The 23,457-nt window shown below is 33.6% G+C and overlaps 1 protein-coding gene across 3 annotated transcripts in view; it reads right to left on the reverse strand.

Moving 5' to 3' along the window:
• Positions 1–6,309: 6,309 nt before the first annotated feature.
• The window catches only part of LOC111055345, a 63,435-nt gene continuing 46,287 nt past the window's right edge, over positions 6,310–23,457 (reverse strand). For 2 of the 3 annotated variants that reach the window (XM_039441630.1, XM_039441629.1), the window contains one exon: positions 6,310–7,102. In XM_039441630.1, coding sequence (XP_039297564.1) covers positions 6,455–6,985 — 531 coding nt within the window. In that variant the 5' untranslated portion in view covers positions 6,986–7,102 and the 3' untranslated portion in view covers positions 6,310–6,454. Of the gene's footprint in view, positions 7,103–22,543; positions 22,694–23,457 lie in introns of those variants that run through there. The other variant, XM_022342523.2, reaches the window with a different exon arrangement.

The raw sequence follows: 23,457 nt of genomic DNA on the forward strand, positions 1-23,457 counted from the left end.
TTCTCAAGGATGGGGTGGACCCCCATTTTTTTCCAGTAAGAAGACTCATGCCAGTTGATGGAGCTGATAAATAACTATACAGAGTATGAATTTGAAAAAAAAAAGGTCGAGTTATTTTGAGAAAATCGTGAAAAACATGATTCTTTTAGTAATTATCCGCCATTTTTCTCAAGAATATTACGGAGCTCCTACAATTTTCTCAGAAATGAGACTCATGTCAGTTTTTAGGGCTTATGAATAGCTATCCATTGTATGAATTTGAAGAAAATCGTTAGAGCCGTTTTCGAGAAAACCGTGAATAACATGGTTTTCCAGTGATTATCCGCCATTTTTCACAAGAATATTACAGAGCTCCTGCTTTTTTCCCAGAAATGAGACTCATGTCAGTTTTTAGGGCTTATGAATAGCTATCCATTGTATGAATTTGAAGGAAATCGTTAGAGCCGTTTTCGAGAAGACCGTGAAAAACATGGTCTTTTTGTAATTATCCGCCGTTTTGAATTCAATTTCATGGAATTTCTTATTGTCAGATCCTCATGGTATAAGGACCTTTAAAATTTAAAATTTCAAGTCAATCGGATGATTAGGAATGGAGTTACCATGTTCATAGACATACACACATACACACACACACACACACACACACCACACACACACACACACACACACACACACACACACACACACACACACACACACACACACACACACAACACACACACACACACACACACACACACCACACACACACACACACACACACACCACACACACACACACACACACACACCACACACACACACACACACACACACACACCACACACACACACACACACACACCACACACACACACACACACCACACACACACACACCACACACACACACACCACACACACACACACACACACACACCACACACACACACACAACACACACACACACACCACAACACACACACACACACACACACCACACACACACACACACAACACACACACACACACACACACACCACACCACACACACCACACACACACACACACAACACACACACCACACACACACACCCACACACACACACACACACACACACACACACACACACACACACACACACACACACACACTCACACATGCAGACCAAAACCCAAAAATCATGTTTTTGTCTCAGGGGACCTTGAAACGTACAGAAAACTTGAAATTAGGGTACCTTAATTTTTTTTGGAAAGCAATACTTTCCTTACCTATGGTAATAGGGCAAGGAAAGTAAAAAATCTGGTGTGGTACGCTCACACAACTTTCCTTGCTCATATTTGAAACTAAGATCAGACTTTTGTATATGTATATATATAATTTTTGTTTTCAGAGTACTTTTTCCTTTGTGTAAATTGTGAAATTCGATTAGTTTTTTTTAGTCGTCATTTTTCTAAAGTCGTCAAAACAGCTGTTCCACAGATGTAATATCTCGACTATGTGTTCTTTTTATGAACTGCGCTACCTACCTACCTCATGCATGAGAAGGAGGTTACTAAGTCCATTTCTCAAGGATGGGGTGGACCCCCCATTAGTTTCCAGTAAGAAGACTCATGCCAGTTGATGGAGCTGATAAATAACTATACAGAGTATGAATTTGAAAAAAAATGGTCGAGTTATTTTGAGAAAATCGTGAAAAACATGATTTTTTTAGTAGACTGATTTTTCATTTTCATTTCATTTTTCATCCCACTGACCACCTATGGTGGTTATATAAGGACTTGTCAATTATAATCCAAGTCGTTAATCTTTGCATTCCATAATGCAAAAATAATTCCTCACTGGAATAAAGACAAACCTGCAACAACTCCTCCCTCACCTTAATTCTGAACTTTTCACCTGTAAGAGCCTTTACGCTAGTTGGCGATGGATTATGAAGCCGAATTCCAGCACTCTCTACCCCCCTCTCATACATACTAGTTCGATGAATAGTCTAAACGTCTCTGAGGTTTTGTCTATATCTGGTATTGTATGAGTGGAACAACTCTCCTGTATTGAACCTATCTTTATTCTTATCAATAAAACAAAGAGCCTCCAAAATATATACATCTGGTAGTGGGAGAATCTTTAACTCTTTGAAGTAATCTCTACAACTTGTTCTAATAGATTCATCCACCATCACTCTAACTGCCCACTTTTTAATCCTGAATATATATATTGCATGAGTTGAATTGCCCAAAATATAACACAGTATGAAAGAAGAGAATGGAACACAGCAAAAGAAACACTTATAAGCATTCCTGCATCCAGCAATTTCTTCACGGTTCTAAGAACAAATACTGCCGAGTTTAGTTTGCTTTTTAGCTGGTCTAAATGAGGTCACCAGGAGAGTTCAGAGTCCAGCACTACTCCAAGTACCTTTGCCTTGTTTGCTGAACCTATGTTTCCATCTCTCAACCAATACTGCTTCCCGAGCCGTCCTGAATGGAATCTGCTTAGTCTTATTGTAATTTAGTACCAACATATTTGAGGCCAGCCATTCTTCTAGTTTCTGAAGAGCTCTTCTACTTTCAGATTCCATATCATGCTGACTGTTACTTTTCAATAAAATACATACATCATCAGCGTATAAAACACAGTGTGCTGGCTCGAGGTGTGGTGGCAAGTCGTTAATATATAGAAGGAAAAGCAAAGGACCAATGACTGATCCCTGAGGGACCCCACTCCTCGCCTGTAACCATTCCGACTGATACACAAAAGAGTGAGACTGTATTTCCACCCGCTGATATCTCTCATCAAAGTATGATATGAACCACTTGAGAACCTTGCCTTCAAAACTATATAATTTCATCTTTTTCAATAAAATTTCAATGTTTCCAATGAAATCTTTGGAAAGATCAGCAATCAGGCCACATACCCTGGGTCCTCCATCCACAGAACTCAGCACTTCATTTATAAAAGAAAAAAGTGCATCACCTGTAGAAGTGCCAGGCCTGAATCCAAACTGTTGAGGGGACAGCAGTTTTAACTTGTTGGTAACTGAACAGTGACTGAACAGTAACTGAACAGTGACTGAACAGTAACTGAACACTGACTGAATACTATGGAATGCTATTATGTTAAATATAACTAGGAAAAAATATCATTGTGATACAATGGTTTGTTCACATTCTAGGATTCATATCTGAGACTCTTGAAAGCATACATGCTACCCAGAGGATATCTCATTACTGTTTGGATATTCAAGCTCCTTGTATATTCTATAGAATGATCACTTCTTATTACATTACTAAATTTGGGTAAAGAGGTTTTGAGGAATGAAAATCAGCAATTCATTGCTACTTTTATTGAACATATGCTATTTTATTGAAGATCAAAATGGCGGCTGTGTGTCCTAGGATACTTTTTCACAAAGTCACGGGGGCCGTGTGTCCTAGGATACTTTTTCACAAAGTCTTGCTGAAACGCCAGGTTCTAGAAAACTAAATGTGTGTGATGTGTCCTGTATGGCTCTTAACTGAACACTGATGGTCCCCCCCCCCCCACTGTTGTGAACACTATATATACACTCCAGAGTGGGTGGGAGACCTTCTGATTTATTTTCATCAATTCTTAGTTATTTTTGATTTTTCATTATTAATTTTTATTTATTTATTTATTTTTTAATTTTTTTTTTGTTAAATTTTTTTCAATTTTTCTGCTCAGTTTTTTTCATTAATTTTTTTTTCATTCTATTTATTTTTGATTTTTTTTCCCAAGTTTTTTTTCCTGTCTTTTTACAAAGTTTTTGATAATTTGACCTCGACCCTGATCTTGACCTTGACCTAGACCTTGACCTTGACCTTGACCTTGAGGTTAGGTTAGTCCAGGTTTGTAAGGTTAGGTTAGGTAGGGTTGATTTTTTTAGTTAGGTTAGGTTAGGTTAGGTGGAGAAGTCTGGCACATGTTGTCCCAGGACCGGCAATTTTATACTACTATGGACATATATTTTTATATCTCTTGTTACTCAGTTATTGTGAGAGATTGCGGATTGGTTTTACAACCAAAATGTTTAGAATAAACCAAACAATGATGTTCGAGAGAATCATCTCATTTCGACCACTCTTTCCATTATTTATTGAACATCAAAAACTTGAAACATACATTTTTTGGGGACAATATTTATCTTTCCACCCTGTATATGTATTGCAGTAGACGAACACTAGTATTATTGGCACAGTGTTGTAGAATATTTCCAAAGCTTCAAAATTACATCTGGAGGATGTAAGTCCATATTTTACGGCTTCAGCTTCATCGGAAAAAGAGTAAAAAGTACTGTTTGCAGCGGAAAACACGCTTTGGGTTAAAGAAAAGAGACGGGGCCGCGCTACCAGTACACTAGGCTATTGTTCCAAAATGGTTCATCCTGCAACTCTCAACTATCACACTCTATTGTCCTCTCAATCCGCTTCATTACCCTTATTATAGTGGCCGGAGTGGCCCCGTCTGCTTTCTTAAAGGCAGTTTTAGCTGGTAGGGACTCATCTATTACTTTCCACCTTACCTGTTACTTGTATTCTCACTTTATTATTGAATCTAGATCAGTGTTCAAGTACTTGTTATTCAATTATTTCTAATGGTTCATTTTGATGAAACTCAACTTGCTCACAAGCTGTATACAGACTAACTTGAGTTACATACAATTCGTGGTTACACACCACGTGCGCTATTCATCAGCTGATGATATGCATATTAAATTATTTATTTGTATGAGTATAATATTATCAAATAATTCAATAAAATGTATAGTATGATAATTATAGCATCAGCTTATGGAAAGCGTACAGCGTGTGTTCGTGGTACAAGTCTTCTTAAAAAAATCGTTATAAAAAATAATACGTTCCTAGTTTGACTAAATTTGTACTTTTAATCGATAGTAATGTGTGTGTTTATCCAATCAATGTAGGCTACCACTGGTTTACAGCTGAAAATGCCTTTAAGTAATCAGACTGGGCCACCAATTTATTCCTGGGAGTGGAATCCTTAACAATAGACCACGAAAATGAGAAACCCATTAACAATAGGCGACCACTGAAGGGTCACTAGAACTTCTACCTGTTCATCCATTGCTTTCGGCAGCACTGTCTCCTTTCTTTTACCCCACGCTTTTTCCACCAAATGCCAATCCCAACAATATAAATATATATTAGATATAGATAGATTAGATAAATATATATTAAATATATTAGTAAATCGTGTAACTCATGACTCCTTGAAGGTGCAGACTTTGGAATGGTATCAATCTCTTTATAATCATGTGTAGAAAGAGATTATCCATGATGGCAATCTCAAAAATGTTTGTAATCATAAAGAAACAAGATGGCGGCAAAAATATGTCGATTTTCAAGAGACCAACCATTTAACATGAGTTGTACTAACAACCCATGCATGGCCATTAGGGTAAAGATCCAGAGTGAATCCTGCAGGCCCTGAAGTTTAAGCTCATTAGAATTGATTCGTGTAACATAGGTACCCTACTATATTTATACAAAAATAAATTTCTATAACAACTCTTAAAGCACTACTTCTCCACGTTCTGAAAACTTGACGTGAATCAGCAGATTTTGGAGGAGGAACCAATCGAATCGCTCCCTAAAATTGAAAAATCATAATAATTCCGTTTAAGCTGATTGGTTTATAGTTCAAGCCATGAATACAGTCATCAATAGTCCCTCAGGTTCATGAACTAAACAATGGCGACAATATAATCATGTTCTTTTGTATTAATTGTATTGATGTTCAATACTGCAGTTGTAGAAAACATTAAGTATGCAATCAGCGCAAAAAGCTTCTCTATTGCTTCTGTAAATGTAACTATTGTGCTTATGTAATAAAGTCGCGCTTTACGATTCACATAAATTGCTAGTATAATCCAAGCACCAAGTATTGAAAATGGTTCTCAATACTTTTCTCAATAATACATTGTATTTTTGTACAAAACAATTTTTGCTGTTCAAAAATTTCTCATTCACTCTTCTCCTTTCGGAATACATGTTTTCACAGATAATAAATAATTATATTTGGTTAATCTATGATGTCGTCTTGAGTAGGCTATGCTGAAATAATATTGCATTAAACTCATCTTGTCGAATAATAATATAGGAGAATTCACTAAGTAAGGACTCTAAGGGAATATGAGAAGTTGATCAAAATATAAGTTCATTTATTTACAATGATAAGGCTCATAATATACACATTGGTGAAAGTCAAAGCTATTCACATTATTATAGACGGAAGCTATTACATTATTATATACTTTGAGTTTAAATCAGAGAAGTTCATAAATTGTGGGTGAATCTCATTTTGAATTTGAGTGCTCAGTTTTCTGGTAAGCGTAAAATGTATACTGGTAAAGCCTCACTCTATAGTAAGATTGTTCACTAAAATAGAGTCACACACCATTTTTTAAGATTTTCAAATGGTTTGTTTAATAGTTGATCATGCTTCGGAATCTACCTTCAAGTTTGCCTGTATTTCCTCAGGGGAGCGAAGATCTATAGCAAACTTCTGTTGAGTGTTATTGGTTGCTTTGACTCTTTTACTGTAGTCATGAAAGGCAGCTGCCAAGCAGTAAGTGAGTTGGCGAGCCGCCTGTTTGCTTTCACACATGAACGCATGGCATTCGAACGGATGCTGTTGAATCCTCACATCAGAAATATCTCGAACAATAATCATCGAAAAAACTCGAGTGTAAACCAAATCCTGTACGCCATACGATATTGTGTCAATGGGATGGACAGTTGTTTTATTGTTGTAAGAGAAGGTACAACCGTCTCTGGTTACACCTATCCTCATCGAAGGTAAACTTGATGTTGACTGCTTTGCATGTAAAATCATAGCATCCACTGGTCTCCTTGTATTTTTTATACCCCACAACCCTTTAGATTCACGGTGTCCTAAGTATTTCACATTGAAACTTTGTGGCAATAACTCGTTGGATGTATCAATACTTGCACTTGTATCACACATTTTCAAGATATGATAATTTTGTTTCGATTTCTATTCCCGTTAACTCTCAGTTTTTATAATACAGTCACTCACAATCCCACTATGGACATCCTCAGGAAATAATTTTTGATTGTGAATCTGAAACAAACAAATTCATAGACTCAATAAAAATATGAATTAGAGGTGATGATTTCTTGATCCATTCCGAGCTGCTTTGTATAAACACACTTTTTTTCTATGTATTTTAACACGACATGCAGTCAATTATTGAGTAAATATTAAAAACTTTTACTTACTATAATATACTTACTTACTTTTACTTACTTTTACTTACTATAATATAAGTAAAAGTTTTTAATATTTACTCAATAATTGACTGCATGTCGTGTTAAAATACATAGAAAAAAAGTGAATATGAATTAGCTTGAAAAATTCACTCAAATATTGGAATTCTTAAATAGTAGGCCCTACTTGTGTACATTATGCCCTTTTAGTTTTATTTTATTGTACTTTTGACCGAAAATAGTTATTTGTGCAACTAGTGCGCAAAGTGACAGTTTGCTGCACCGAAAGAAACGTTTACCGGAATAAATGTTTCTTGAGTGCAGCAAATGAACTTTGCGCACGTATTTCACATTAAATTTATCCTACAGTTACCATTGAATATTAAAAGTGATTAATAATTATGGGTAAAATTCCCTGAAATCCATCAAATGTTTTTCTGTATAATTTTGTTATTGATAAAAACCTTAATTTATTTAAAATGAAATAATAATCAATAATGATTAGTAATTCAATTGAAAATTTATCTCAATCAATAATTTATTTCAATAAATATTAAAATAAACCAATTAATTTTCAAATGTAAATCATTTTCAATTCATAAATAATTTATCAACCAATCAATTTAAAAATATATATATATAATTTAAAATAATGAATGGTAAATAAAATTCGAAATGTATAATTGAATACATTTCAATATTAGTATTTATAATAATATCAATTTATTTATTTAGCATTTATTGAATTATTAAATTGGTTTATTAACTATTCTATCATTAATTTTCATTCCAATATTTAATATTTTTATGAACTACATTATCTCAAATAATAAGAATATAAGTAAATTTACTTATTATTAATTCATCAATTAATAATTCAAACAATTTTAATTTCCCATTTTAATAATTTATTTTAAATATTTAGTTTGTCATAATTACATGATTAATTGTTATTGAAGTTGAAAATTCTCAGCAAAAGTTCTCATTTTTATAATTATACAAAAATCCAAAGACCTTAAAGAGATATAGACCCACAATGCCTATGCCTTTCCAATGATAGCTCTTACTTGAAATTGAATGCCGCCATTGGGGTATTTTAGCACGAGATATTATATATTATTTATTTGTAATACTATAGATCACAAAGGCATTGGTGGCATTGGTGGCATTGGTATGTAATAATCTTATGGTTTGCCCCCTCAATGGCGGATTTCAATTCCAAGTACAACACTAGCGCTGCATGTGAGTCTATGCATCTTTAAGGTCTTTGCAAAAATCAGAAAAGAATACAGATAGAACAAATTCGCATTCAAAATACACAGTCAACAATAATGTTGATAGCTGATTGGGATGGCTGCAAAATAGCTGAACCGACAAGCATGCGACCTAGTGGAAAGAATTGTATCTAACTTTGTTTCATCCAGCTAAAACCAGGATTCAGATATTTAGACTTATGGTTAACTCAAATTACCAAAAATACTGTAAGTAAACTAAAAAATACTTATAAAATAACATAGACAGCAGAAAATATTTTATTGTAGTATATTCTAATGTTATTTTACTAATTTTATTCACATGGATTTCGAACGGTAATTATTTAACCTCAAAATTCGAATTTCATAATGTGTGTTTGCTACATTTCTCATTGCTTGGAGTTGAAATAATTATTACTGTCAATAGAAAAGAAACATTATTTATTATTAAATGATGAGAAGTTATCATTTAATTATGATTTAGATAAACATTATTATTGTTTTGGATTTCCAGATTGAGATTTCATCATGAATATGTGGCCATACAGCCATTGATGATTCTTATCTAACCATAGACATTGTTACCAACTTAATTTTTATTTTCCTGCAGTGGTGCTCCATATAACCTACTAACAATTTTGCATTGTCATGCTGCAAATATGGAGTACCTAAAAAGTAATACTTTGCGCACTAGAGCAGAAAAGTGATTCTTTGCGGCCTGCAATCAGTGCAGAAATGGTCACTTTTCAAGGTATCTGTAGGAAAAAGACATATTTAATCCACTTCAAATAAGAGTAGAAGACTCTATCAACTTTCTTATTAGTATGTAGACTAGGCAATGCAAAAGTCACTTTAAAGTCACGATAAAAATATTGGGATCTTAACCGTTTTACACCACAAGATAGATAATGAGTCCAAAGATTGATCAAAGAAATATAATAGCTTTGGTTTGATCAGAAAATTGCGATAGAGTATTCCAAAATGTAAATATTCATCCATGTCTACGTCCTGTATTACAAACAAATTATTTAGGAACTCAATCAGTCATCTTCAGTTCTCACTTGTGTTAGTAAAGAATGATTTGGAGCTTTTCTAGAGGAAGATCTAGCTTGCTATCAAAAGATCAAGATCGAGAATCAAGAATTTTAAACCTTTTTAATTGAATTCAAACTATATTAAAATATGATGATTTTTTAATCATTTATTTAGAGTTTTTGTCAATTATGTATTGTTTAATCTAGTAGATCTCAACCAATGGGTGATCTGAGCTCTTAAGAGGATGGAAAATTACACGTGAAAATACTTCTAAAATTAATATGAGAAATATTATAGGCTGATAATTATTTTAAGATATATTTAGATATTGGTAAGAAGAATTTGAACTAAGAGTCATGACCAAGTTCTCAATTTAGAAATTGAATAGATTGATAAAATGAAACCTCAAATAGATAGTTGAATATATGGATTAATGATATGAAACCCCAAATCAAGTAACTAATCATTTCTGAAGCCATCCCTATTCAGACTAACTGCCTATCAAAATTTATCTACAATTTGCATGATCAGTTTGTAATGGATGGAGAAGTTTAAGACCATAATTTATATTGGACAGTATAATTTGAAGATGAACATATTTTCGCCCCACCTGGATGTAATGAGCAGGTTTTCGTGCGTCATATGGAGGCCGAAAGTGATTGTTTTCTGACCAGGCCGGTATAGTACTCTACGTCACAAGTCCGGTAACGGTAATTTACCACATGAGTATAAATTATCATACAAATGCCATAAATACGTTACTGTACAAGCTACGTACAATATTTTTTGTCATATTTATCTGAGAAAGAATAATATTGCTGAGAAACAGAAACTATTACCTGCTTATACTCGAGTTACTGCATTTTATAAACATGACCTAGCCTGTAGTGCCTAGTTCATAACAGACAGACCCATCGAGCTCAAATAAAATAATAAAGGCCTATATTATAGGATTTCAGATGAGTTCTTATAACTTGAAAATTCTTAGATGAGTTATTAATTATTTGAGCTATTATATTGATATAGGACTATATTATTAACTATAGAAAAGGGAAACATACTCGACTGTAAAGAAAACATAATATGATCTATTCACAGTATAGTATGATGTAATGAAAATCACATGTTTTCTTGTTCTGCAAACAGCTTTTTACCGGTTTGTTTTAATGAATGCAAAACAGCTGCAATTGAGTAAGTATGACTAATAGTATATTTTGCTCCTAGGGCCGAAAATAACACTTTTCCGACTTGAGATTGGTTTTCAAGTCCGAGGCCGTAGGCCAAGGACTACAGAAGATCGAGAGCCAGAAAAACAATTTGCCCATGGTGCAAATGCTACTTTCCACCACAAAGAAAAATAAACTATATATATATATATATATATATATATATATATATATATATATATATATATATATATATTATATATGTATGTATATACAAGACATAAATAGATTGAAAACACTTAAAAACTTACATTAGAAATGGGGGAAATTTTCGGAGACTGAATCTCCTTCCTCAACCAAGCAGACTGCAGTTTTGAAAACCATTTTGACGGAAGTGAAATACTTCCACGAGGAAGAATTCCGAAGCACAGGCAGGAGTCAGTGTAAGATTACCTGTGCTCTGAAGATGTCGTTTGAGATAATGATGAAACGTCAGAAAGTAAGTGAAACTGCTTATTGGATGTACCCGGTTGATAATTACCATATATATGTTTATATATATATATGGTAAATTATATATATAAATTAAAACAGGAGACACAAGACATAAATAGTTTTAAAACACTTAAAAACTTACATTAGAAATAGGGAAAATTTTTGGAGACTCAGTCTCCATATATATATATATATATATATATATATATATATATATATATATATATATATATATATATATATATATTATATATGTATGTATATACAAGACATAAATAGATTGAAAACACTTAAAAACTTACATTAGAAATGGGGGAAATTTTCGGAGACTGAATCTCCTTCCTCAACCAAGCAGACTGCAGTTTTGAAAACCATTTTGACGGAAGTGAAATACTTCCACGAGGAAGAATTCCGAAGCACAGGCAGGAGTCAGTGTAAGATTACCTGTGCTCTGAAGATGTCGTTTGAGATAATGATGAAACGTCAGAAAGTAAGTGAAACTGCTTATTGGATGTACCCGGTTGATAATTACCATATATATGTTTATATATATATATGGTAAATTATATATATAAATTAAAACAGGAGACACAAGACATAAATAGTTTTAAAACACTTAAAAACTTACATTAGAAATAGGGAAAATTTTTGGAGACTCAGTCTCCATATATATATATATATATATATATATATATATATATATATATATATATATATATATATATATATATATTATATATGTATGTATATACAAGACATAAATAGATTGAAAACACTTAAAAACTTACATTAGAAATGGGGGAAATTTTCGGAGACTGAATCTCCTTCCTCAACCAAGCAGACTGCAGTTTTGAAAACCATTTTGACGGAAGTGAAATACTTCCACGAGGAAGAATTCCGAAGCACAGGCAGGAGTCAGTGTAAGATTACCTGTGCTCTGAAGATGTCGTTTGAGATAATGATGAAACGTCAGAAAGTAAGTGAAACTGCTTATTGGATGTACCCGGTTGATAAATTACCATATATGTTTATATATATATATGGTAAATTATATATATAAATTAAAACAGGAGACACAAGACATAAATAGTTTGAAAACACTTAAAAACTTACATTAGAAATAGGGAAAATTTTTGGAGACTCAGTCTCCATATATATATATATATATATATAATATATATATATATATAATATATATATATATATATATATATATGTTAACTTTTAAAAATTCGCGGATGGATGAATATCCATCCCCCTCGACTAATTCTGACCAAATCATCAAAAAGTTTGCCCCAGAATCCAATCGTGAACCCAAGTCTCTCCCAGCCAGCCACCCTGTTGAAATCTTCTGCAATTTACTCCTCAACAAAGTCAGCTCTAGAAAATTCATTGAATCCCTCACTGCAACCCCCAACCTCACACCCCAAGAGTTCAAATCCATCAAAGACCTTCACTCTGACCCTAGTATTTTTATCACCAAAGCTGACAAAAGCTCAACCATAGTCTTACTGAACACCACAGATTACATCGTAGAAGCCAACCGGCAACTCACCAATCCCGAATAGTATCAACTCCTGCCTTCTGACCCTACTCCACGAATCCAAAAGAAAGTCTTCAAATTTCTGATGCAATACGGTCCATCTGAAGGCCTCTCGGATTCAGACATCAACATCCTTTCGCCAGACACTCCCAACACACCACACTTCTATCTTCTTCCAAAAATCCATAAAGAAGGCAATCCTGGTCGTCCCATTGTTTCAATGTTAGAATGTTCAAATCTGCACTTCACTTCCTGGTTGATTGACAAAGGGGGCCCAGCCCCCGAAAATTCTCGTGTAAATGTAAGTTTTTAAGTGTTTTTAATCTATCCGTGTCATATGTATCCTGTTAAAACAATTAAAAACACTTAAAAACTTACATTTGATATATATATATATATTATATATATATATACATATATATGAGAATAACTGTTTATTAAGCATTTCCGAAAGCAAAAATGGAAGGTCATAACTCTATCAAATCTGAGGTAATCTGAATATCAGGAAATTGTCCAAGTATTTTTATTTTTTAATCTGTTTTGTCTAAATAACCTAAAAGATTATGTTCAATTATGTGGAAGGTTGAGTTTATACTTTTTTATTCTTTCAAATGACAATAAGATGATATTATTATAAATGTTTTAATTATCATTGAATAATAAACACAAATAATGAAAAGTTTTTTGTTCAGCTGTTTTAGCACACTTGAAATTTGGTCAATCTGAATGTCAACATCAACAAAGCTTGTCGTCATTGACTGAGGAAGTTTAGGTTAGAAGTTCTATCCTACTCTGAAAATCGAATTTGAATAGTTTATAAAATATCTTATCTGTATTCCATTCTTCGAAATAAAATGATTGTATCCACATGTGACCACGGAGAGTCAATTGTAGCAGCAGAGACCACAGATAACACGGTGCAGACGGATGGAGAGAAAAAGGGTACAGATTCAGGGGACATAATGGGGAATTTAGGGTGCGGATACAAACGGGATATTTAAGGTTTCAGTGGATTATGAATAAAGAAAGGTGTAGCTTATGAATTGATAGAAAAAAGGAGATTTTGATATGAATTTTTAATATGAGTTCTATCAATTCATAAGCTACACCTTTCCTTATTCATAACCCACTCAAACATTAAATATCCCGTTTGTAACCGCCCCCTAATACCCCATAATGTCCCCTGAATCTGTACCCTTTTTCTCTCCATCTGTCTGCACCGCGTAATCTGTGGTCTCTGCTGCTACAATTGACTCTCCGTGTGTACTCTGTGGTCACACGACCGTTGGATTTCAAACTGCAGTCTGCTCGGTTGAGGAAGGGAAAAAAATTATCAGACCCAGTCATTCAGCTTGGAACTCACCAATTTGGATTGTACCCAAAAAACGTGATGCATCCGGAAAACAAAAATACAGAATTGTGATAGATTTTAGAGGAGTAAATGCTAAAACTATTGATGATAGATTCCCATTGCCAAATATTGCTGAAATTCTGGATAAATTAGGAAGATGTCAATATTTTACAACTCTTGATTTGGCAAGTGGTTTCCACCAGATTCAAATGCATCCCGATAGTATTGAGAAAACAGCTTTTTCCACAGATACAGGTCACTATGAATTTCTAAGAATGCATTTTGGATAAAAAAACAGCCCACCTACATTTCAAAGAGTACTTAACAATATCTTGAGAGGTATTCAGAACGAAAAATGTCTTGTCTATCTAGATGATATAATAACCTATTCTACCAGTCTCCGAGAACACATCCAAAGATTGAGAGAAGTATTTGATAGATTACGAAATGCTAACTTTAAAATTCAGCCAGACAAAACAGAGTTTTTAAGAAAAGAAGTAGCTTATCTAGGACACATAGTCACACCAGGAGGAGTAAAACCAAACCCAGAAAAGATAACAGCAATACAACAATTTCCTATCCCAAAAACGACTATAGAAATCAAAGGAATTCTAGGACTGTTAGGCTATTACAGAAGATTCATAAAAAATTTCGCAGATGTAACCAAACCACTAACAAAACGCCTAAAGAAAGGAACCAAAATTAATGTTGAAGATAAAGATTATGTGAAATGCTTTGAATATTGCAAAACCCTTTTGTGTAATGACCCAATTTTACAATATCCTGATTTTTCATCCGAATTTTTATTAACAAAAGACGCTAGTAACGTATCAGTAGGAGTTATCCTGACTCAGAAGGAAAATGGTGCTGATTTACCTATAGCTTATGCTACAGGTAACAGTTAATGCTACAGGTACTATGTAGCTTTACTAATGCTACAGGTAATGCTACAGGCTAGTAGAACCCTCAACGAAAGCGAAACCAGATATTCGGCAATAGAAAAAGAATTATTAGCGATAGTTTTGGCAACCAAATACTTTCGTCCCTACTTGTACGGCCAAAAATTCAAAATTTATGCTGATCACAAACCATTGCAGTGGCTATTCTCAATAAAAGAACCAAATTCCAAACTTCTCCGCTGGAGATTGAAACTAGAAGAATACGATTACGAGATTTGTTATAAAAAAGGAATTTTTAATCAGAATGCTTATGCTCTTTCTAGGATCCAATTGAATAATAATGATGTTATTCCAGGTCCTTCAAGACAAAACACAGGTGAAGAAGTAGATAAGATAATAAACGAAGCTATTCAAATGCATTTTTCTGAACTTGACGATCAATCTATGATAGGAAATGTAGACGACAATAACCATGACATTCGAGAAGAACAACATGACTCTGACGATCAAACAGTGCATTCAGACTATTACGGTAATGAAATGATTGGAATTCAAACTCTTGACGAACCAGTAAACTTTGCTAAAAATCAAATATTACTGAATCTAGTGAAATACAATCCACGAAAAGTGAAAATACAAAAACTATTTGAGAACAAGAGCCGAATTATTGTAGAAATTTCCGAGAATAATTTTGAGAGAGATGTAGTAATTAGTTGCGTATAGAATTTGTAAAAGAATATCTAGCACCGAATGTAAAATATTGTCTATACTTTGAAAATGATTTCTACGAAAAATTCACTGAAGTAATTGCCACTTATTTCAAAAATACGCAACTCAAACTAGTACGTTGTACGAAAAAACTGATTGATGTCACAAACAAGGAAGAGATAAAAGAGATAATCGATAACTATCATGTCGGAAAGAATAATCATCGTGGAATTCAAGAAACTTATGAGCAAATTAAAAGAAAGTAATACTGGCCAAATACTCGAAACAGAATTCAAAATTTCATCAATAGATGCGACATTTGCTTAAAAACAAAATACGAAAAAGTACCCTTGAACTTGGAAATGAATCTCACCCACACTGCTTCAAAACCACTTTAAACTATTCATATTGATAGCATTACTTTTGACAAAAGAAAATTTTTGACGATAATAGATAGTTTTTCACGTTATGCACAAGCCTATCCACTTGCTGGTGCACAAGGAATTGATAAACTACTGGATTTCTTCAGTCATCACGGTGTTCCAGAAATTATAGTTCGTTTCGATAATGGCACAGAGTTCACTAATAATGTGGTGAAAGAATTGATGGCACTTCATAAGATAAAGATTCACTTTATCAGCACACAACATCCTCAGTCAAACGGCATGTGTGAAAGATTGCATTCAACCCTTGTCGAGCATATTAGACTCCTTAATAATCAAGCTAAATTCAAAGACGATTCTATCGAGAGAAAAGTGAAACATGTGCAATTTTAGCGTACAATAATAGTATTCACTCTGTAACAAAACTAACTCCATTTGAAATTCTAAACGGACACATAAACGCAAATGCTTTATTTGACATTATTGACATTGGCAAACAGATGATGAATGACTATGTCAATCAACACAGAGAAAAAACCAAAAAACTCTATGAACACATTAGAGAAACGAATCAAGCAATTAAAGAAAAGGTTATCGAGAAACGGAACGAGAATAGAGAACCATTGCCTGAAATTCCATCCGATATCTTCGTTTAAAATATGCAGAAACAGAGTAAGACAAAAAACAAATATAACAAAGAGAAAATCGAATCTGTGAACAGAGACCTTAAAACAGCTAAAATCGTAGCGAGACACCATAACACAAAATCTAAAATACACCTTTCCAAAATTAAAAGACCTAGAAAAATTATTAAAACTGATGACATTGCAAAACCTAAGACAGTGACTCAACTGACTATTGACAATGACAATCCTTTTCCAGGTCCCTCTTCATCCTGTACGCACCAAAATCAGGAACAGCAATAGACATTAAGAATGTTACTATCAATTCTGGAATTGTACAAATTAACCTTGGCAGAGCCAAACTTGTATATAACTCGCACGTTTTTGTACATAATTATGATTTGAAATCAATGTATTCAGAAATTGAAAATTTAAATAATTACTATGATAAGGTATCTCACTATTTTTGGAAAAATATTAGTATAAGCTCAAAAACCGATTTCGTTACAGAAAACAGTAGTAAATTAAGAGATGCAATCAACTATTTGAAATTCATCAACCATACAAAGTCTGTCTGAAGAAAAATTGGAAATAATTTTGTTTTACAATGAAAACGTCAAACGCAATAAAAGAGGTTTAATAAATAGTCTTGGATCTGTTTTAAAATTTATCACTGGTAATTTGGACTCATATGACGAACAAAAATACGATAATTTGATTCTCGAACTGTATAATGATCTAGATAATTTAGCCAATCAAATTTCAAACCATTATTCTATCAGTCAAAACATTATTGTAGAATCCAATGAAACAATTAAACTTGTGAACCAAAACTTCAATGAATTGAAAGATAAATTTTTGATAATTAATAATGATTTAAACGATTTCATAGAATTAGAAAAAATTAATGATATTTTGAATCAATTACTTATAGCTTATAATATTTTATTAGACGTGGAGGACATCCAACATTTCTAGAAAACATCCAATTAGAACTTCAAGATCATCAAATTCCAGATTTCCAAATTCATTTGAAAAATTTAGACAACTTTAACCAATTTAAAAACATTCAAGTGTCTCCAGTTATCCGAAAATCATATAATGCTAAAGTTAGCATTTCGTAATCTATCAAATACTTCTCTCAATCTTTGTATGTGTTCTTGGAGACTGGTAGAATAGATTATTATATCATCTAGATAGACAATACATTTTTCGTTTTGAATACCTCACAAGATATTGTTAAGTACTCTTTGTAATGTAGGTGGGCTGTTTTTTAATCCAAAAGGCATTCTTAGAAATTCATAGTGACCTGTATCTGTGGAAAAAGCTGTTTTCTCAATACTATCGGGATGCATTTGAATCTGGTGGAAACCACTTGCCAAATCAAGAGTTGTAAAATATTGACATCTTCCTAATTTATCCAGGATTTCAGCAATATTTGGCAATGGGAATCTATCATCAATAGTTTTTGCATTTACTCCTCTAAAATCTATCACAATTCTGTATTTTTGTTTTCCGGATGCATCACGTTTTTTGGGTACAATCAAAATTGGTGAGTTCCAAGCTGAATGACTGGGTCTGATAATTTTTTGATCTAGCATTTCTTGGATTTGTCTATCAACTTCTGCTTTGTAAACAACAGGATATCGACAATTTCTTGAATAAACTGGAATCTCATCGGTTGTTCTGATAACATGTTTGACCTGAATTGTGAATGTCAATTTATTTCCGTCTACATGAAAAATGTCTGCATACTCTTTTATCAGTTCTAATATTGCTTCTTTTTCTTCGGAATTCATGTGTTCGGTTCTAATTGTGAAAGATCTGATCCAGTTTGGTCAACTTCAAAATTATTCAAGTTATTACTGTTTGGAGATGAGGTGAATTTTGAATGAGGGACTAGTTCATAGTTTTCCAAATTTTCAACTTCTAAAGGTCGTGTGATTGTCAATTTTTTATCTTCCGTAAATGAATTTGTAATTAGAAAGATTGCTTTATTGTTTTCAACTTTTAGGATAGATTGTGGAATTTCTAGTCCAGAGAGATTTTTGTATTTGAGAAAGCATTCTCCGTTTGACTCGTTTTTTATCGGAATTGATATTGTTTTCTGACTACGTGCTTCAATCAAGTAAGTCCACAGTTGACGAGGTTTATTGACTTTTCAAAACCGCTGTTTTGGTTCATTGTGTTGCAAAGTTGTATTGTAATTCAGTATTGGTACTTGTTTGTTGTTTCCATAGTAAAATTTGTTACTAATGTAATCCAATCTTACTCTCAATTGCTCTATAGCATCCATTCCTAACAAGAGATCGAAATCTTTATGAAAATCAAATACGAAAAAATCAAATTTTCTTCCTAGGAATAGTATTTTAGCACTGAATTTTTCTTTTGATTTACCATGGGCTGTAGTAACTTCAAATGGTGTTGGTTTCAAGGAATCTTTAAAATCTTCATGTGCAATTACTTTTTTTATAAATAAGGATTGCATACTTCCGGGATCAATCAGTACTCGAAAGTTCGTTTGTGGGTCTAGAAAGTAAGAGAGTTCGTTATCTTTTGTTTGCAAGTTCATAATTGAACATTTTTTCCGAGGCTCGTTTCCCCTAAGAAATGATTTTGTTCTGTTTGGTCGGAAGTCATTTGATTATTGTAATCATCATTCAATTCCAAGTTTTCAAAATTATTCATTAGATTTCCAGCCATTTCGGGGTAATTGAACGGTTCATTTGAGAAATTGTCAGTCAAGAGTTCGTTTTCGTTAGTATTGAGTAATTCGTCATTGTTTGTAGCGAATTCGGTTGTCAGTTGATTGAATCTGGGGTTCTTTTTCGGGGGTTCAAGTTCAGTGTTTCTGGTTGAAATACTCTTTGGAGTTGGTTGTGATTGCATTTGTGGTCTGTGTTGTTGACCGAAAAATTGCCTTTGAAACATTGGTGTCTGCTGGTTCATTGAACTGAAGTTGCGAAATTGTTGATTGCTATTTTGATGTGTAATCATTGGTCTTTATTGTGATTGGTTTTGGAAGTTCGGATAAGTCTTGTTTTGGGGAAAGTTTTGCATTGGTCTAGTCTGAGGGAAGTATTGGAATTGTTTAGTCAGAGGAAGTTGTTGGAATGGTTGTGAGATTGGTCTCTTATTGAGATTGAAATTATAATTACTATTTCTGTTTTTGTATTGCATTTCGTTTGTGATCATACTCAAACCCTCACTTAGATTTGAAGGGTTGTTTGTTCTCATCGGTGATCCTATAGGTTCATTCAGACTTCTCAAAAATGCCCTAAGGGCAAGCTGCTTTGCGTATTCGCATAGAATAGTTGAGTTTGCTGCCATCTTCGTAAGGAAATATGCAAGTTGTAAGTTGAGAATCTTTTGAATTCTCTCGTGAAAATGAAAAGGGCTTTCGCTACTTTCTTGTTTCAATTCTGTCATTTCAATATTCAACGTGAAACAATCACGTTAGTCAAGATAGCCGTCGAGAAGTACTCTTCTCACTTCAGGCCAAGCATAAGTGTTTCCACTGGTTACGAGTTCTAAAGCTCTACCTTTGAGTCTAGAAATAATAGTAGAAAATAGATATTCATTTTGAAAATCATAGGGATTCGATTGTACAAAGAACTTGGCAACTACTTTACCGCAAATCGATACAAATCTGTTTAATAATAATGGTTCTCCAGAGAATTCTGGTATCATATCCAGGAATTCTTTTTTCAAAACAGGGGTAGCAGCAGGGGGTGCTGTATCTACTGATTGATTAGGCATTCTGAAATATTTAAAGGTTTCGAGAATAACCAAACTAAAATATTACAATATTAAAACTTAAAATTGAGACTTACACAAAACGAATGCTATGCTCATCTCTTCTGATGTCCTTTCAGCGTTGATGATGCACGTTCGATGAAGAAGATTTGGTGATGATGATATTGAAGTTTGATATCCACTGCACTTTACAATGTTGGTGTTTCGCAGCTTGATAATACACCACACTTTTCGGATGTCGCGAACGCGAGTTCCTTATATTATGAATGATCGTTAACAGTTTAAAAACTGAAGATTTTGTTCATCAATCACGATCGTCCTACCGACTGCGCCAGCTAAATAATGCATTCCGCAAGATTTATTTTTGAAAAGAAATCTTTATTCTTACAAAACACAAAATTTGGAATAAAACAATTTAAACAAGTGGATTTTGATAAAGTGAGTAACTCTCTCTTCGATGTTGTAAGCAGGACTGACGCTCAATGCATGAGAAAGCTGGCTCCAACAGTTCCAAGAAGTTGTATAGAAACTGCTGACTGCTGTAGGTTCTCACGATGTAAATTATATATATATATATATATATTTATTTATTTATTTATTTATTTATTGTTTCATTTTTTTGTGTTTCCAGCTCTCAATCTTTTCTAGTCCTCGGCCTACGGCCTCGGACTTGAAAACCGATTTCGAGCCAGAAACGTCTCATTTTCGGTCCTAAGTGCGAAATATACTATTATATAACAAGCTTGAATGGTACAGAAGCCCGCTAACTTGAAAGTCAGTATAGCTTCTGGATCAATTTTTTGAGCTCACCCATTAATTATCCATATGGTCAAAACATATTTAGTTCAGTTTTGTGTATGGTATGTATTGTAAAGTGTCACATCTTCATGTGACTGGAAGAGTAAACTTACTGTGTGATCTAAAAAACATCTAAATACAGTAAATTGGTTTATCTTATGCCCCATTCTCCGGATAACCCGCATTTTCGTTAATTTTGACCAGCTCCGATGGTCAACAACAATGGACCAACAGGGGTCCGTGTGTTCTATACTGTATGAATGAAACCTCGAACTGTTAGGTGATATGAATTTCAATATTAAATATCAATATAGCCAACAATAACTCATCTAACAAATATTCAAATATTCTGCACTAAATGGTTTCCAATTCATGGGAATTAGTGACAGGTGACCCAATCATACAGCTGAGAAATTGAGGATTAATAAATTTCATCATTTAGTAAACTCTGTCACCCGCAGCTCAGCTCAGTCCACTGATATCCAAGAGACATGAGGGTATCAATATTTTGGGATGAATCCCATCCATTATCAGTCAATCAATTAATTTATTGAAGAGCTCTTGCAGTGTATTCCGAAAACGAATAGTTTGCAACTAGCGTTTTTAGGTGAAATCTATAACTTGAGGCTTTTAGTGGATGGTACATTTGTAATACAAGTTTATACCATTGTGGTGGTAGAGAATCAATCTGAAAATTTTGTTTGACTGTGACAAGTATTGACTGTGTTTTTTACAATATTTATCTATTTTCTATGTATTTTATGTATACATAAAATACATACAACGTTAATAAGCTTGTTGGTTCATCCCTCTATCCAACAGCCCTCTAAAATCAGTAAGAATTGCCTAACAATAATTGGAAATCAGATTAAATTTTTACCGCGGTGAGCTTTAAAGTGTCAGATCCATAATGACAAATAAAATAGAGTTCATTAAATCAATAATTTAGAATCAATGTTATTTGATGATTACAGAGATAAGGGACAGGGATTGAAATTTGTATAATAGTGAAAGATAAAAGTATAAAATTATGGTAGCTAGAACTACAATATTAATAACAATAACAATATCATAATCTCCTCCAAATGCTATAATATTGTGGAATGACAAGACTACCGAGAAAATTCAATATTCTTCTCTTGAAGTCAGTCATGAAGTGGTCGAAAATTGCGTTACTAAATTCCACCGTTACAGACAGACAGACAAGAGGAAAATTGAGTTCATGAAAACGTTGTGAAATAAGAAATGTTATAGTACAGAATAATATCAAATTTGAATAGTTTACCTTTTATTAACTATTTATCCATGAAATGGTTTTCACTAGCGTATATTAACACTTGAAAATTGAGAAATAGATAATTTTTCTATATAATAGAATGCTACTGAGCGTAGGCATATATGTATTGTAGCTAAATTTTTGAGAGCTACACTTTGAGCATGCACCTAACCAACTGACATCTACCGGAACCAAAACAGGAAGTTACTTCCGGTCTCGGAGGATACACGCCCTCTTACCCTGTACCCCCTGCCTCATGTCCCATCACCCATCTGTTCTAATAACACCGGCCATCTCTACACCATAATACGAATTTTCATTGTTTAATGTTGATGCACTTTGCTCACTTCTCCCTTTGCTGTCAACCTTCAAAAATCCTCTCCCGATGTAGGCTATCTCTATTCAAATGTAATCCCTATTTCCAATCAAGGCCCAGCAATGGAATCGAAATCATTCATACGACATAAATAATTTATTCCTGATAGTTGTGGTTCATAGGTTTGACCCACATTCTACGGCTGATTGTTTTCACAATCCAGCAAGGTAGATTATTTTATTGGTAGGATATGCTATTGACTTCGAATTTCTATTCGTTATTCTACTATCTACTGTCGGCTTTCTAGAACTGTCGCTCTTATGAAGAGCAATAGATAGTTCTAAGTTATCTTTAATGCTATTTCATGCTTTCAAACAATCTTCTTCTCCTCCAGATTATCGGCCAGTCGGCAAACTGAAATACGCTGCTGTCTGTCTTGTCTAAGGGCAGAAGATACTTTCTCACGAGAAAGTGAAAGGTTTTTTTAAGGAATTAGAGGAGGACACGCACTGCCTTTCTATATAACCTTTAGTAAAATGTGTGTGCACATATCAAAAAAATTCAATTGTGCACATTTGTCACAGTGTGCATTCGTCATTTAATCACT

This window comes from Nilaparvata lugens, chromosome X (assembly GCF_014356525.2).
Source record: "Nilaparvata lugens isolate BPH chromosome X, ASM1435652v1, whole genome shotgun sequence".
NCBI classification, from domain to species: domain Eukaryota; kingdom Metazoa; phylum Arthropoda; class Insecta; order Hemiptera; family Delphacidae; genus Nilaparvata; species Nilaparvata lugens.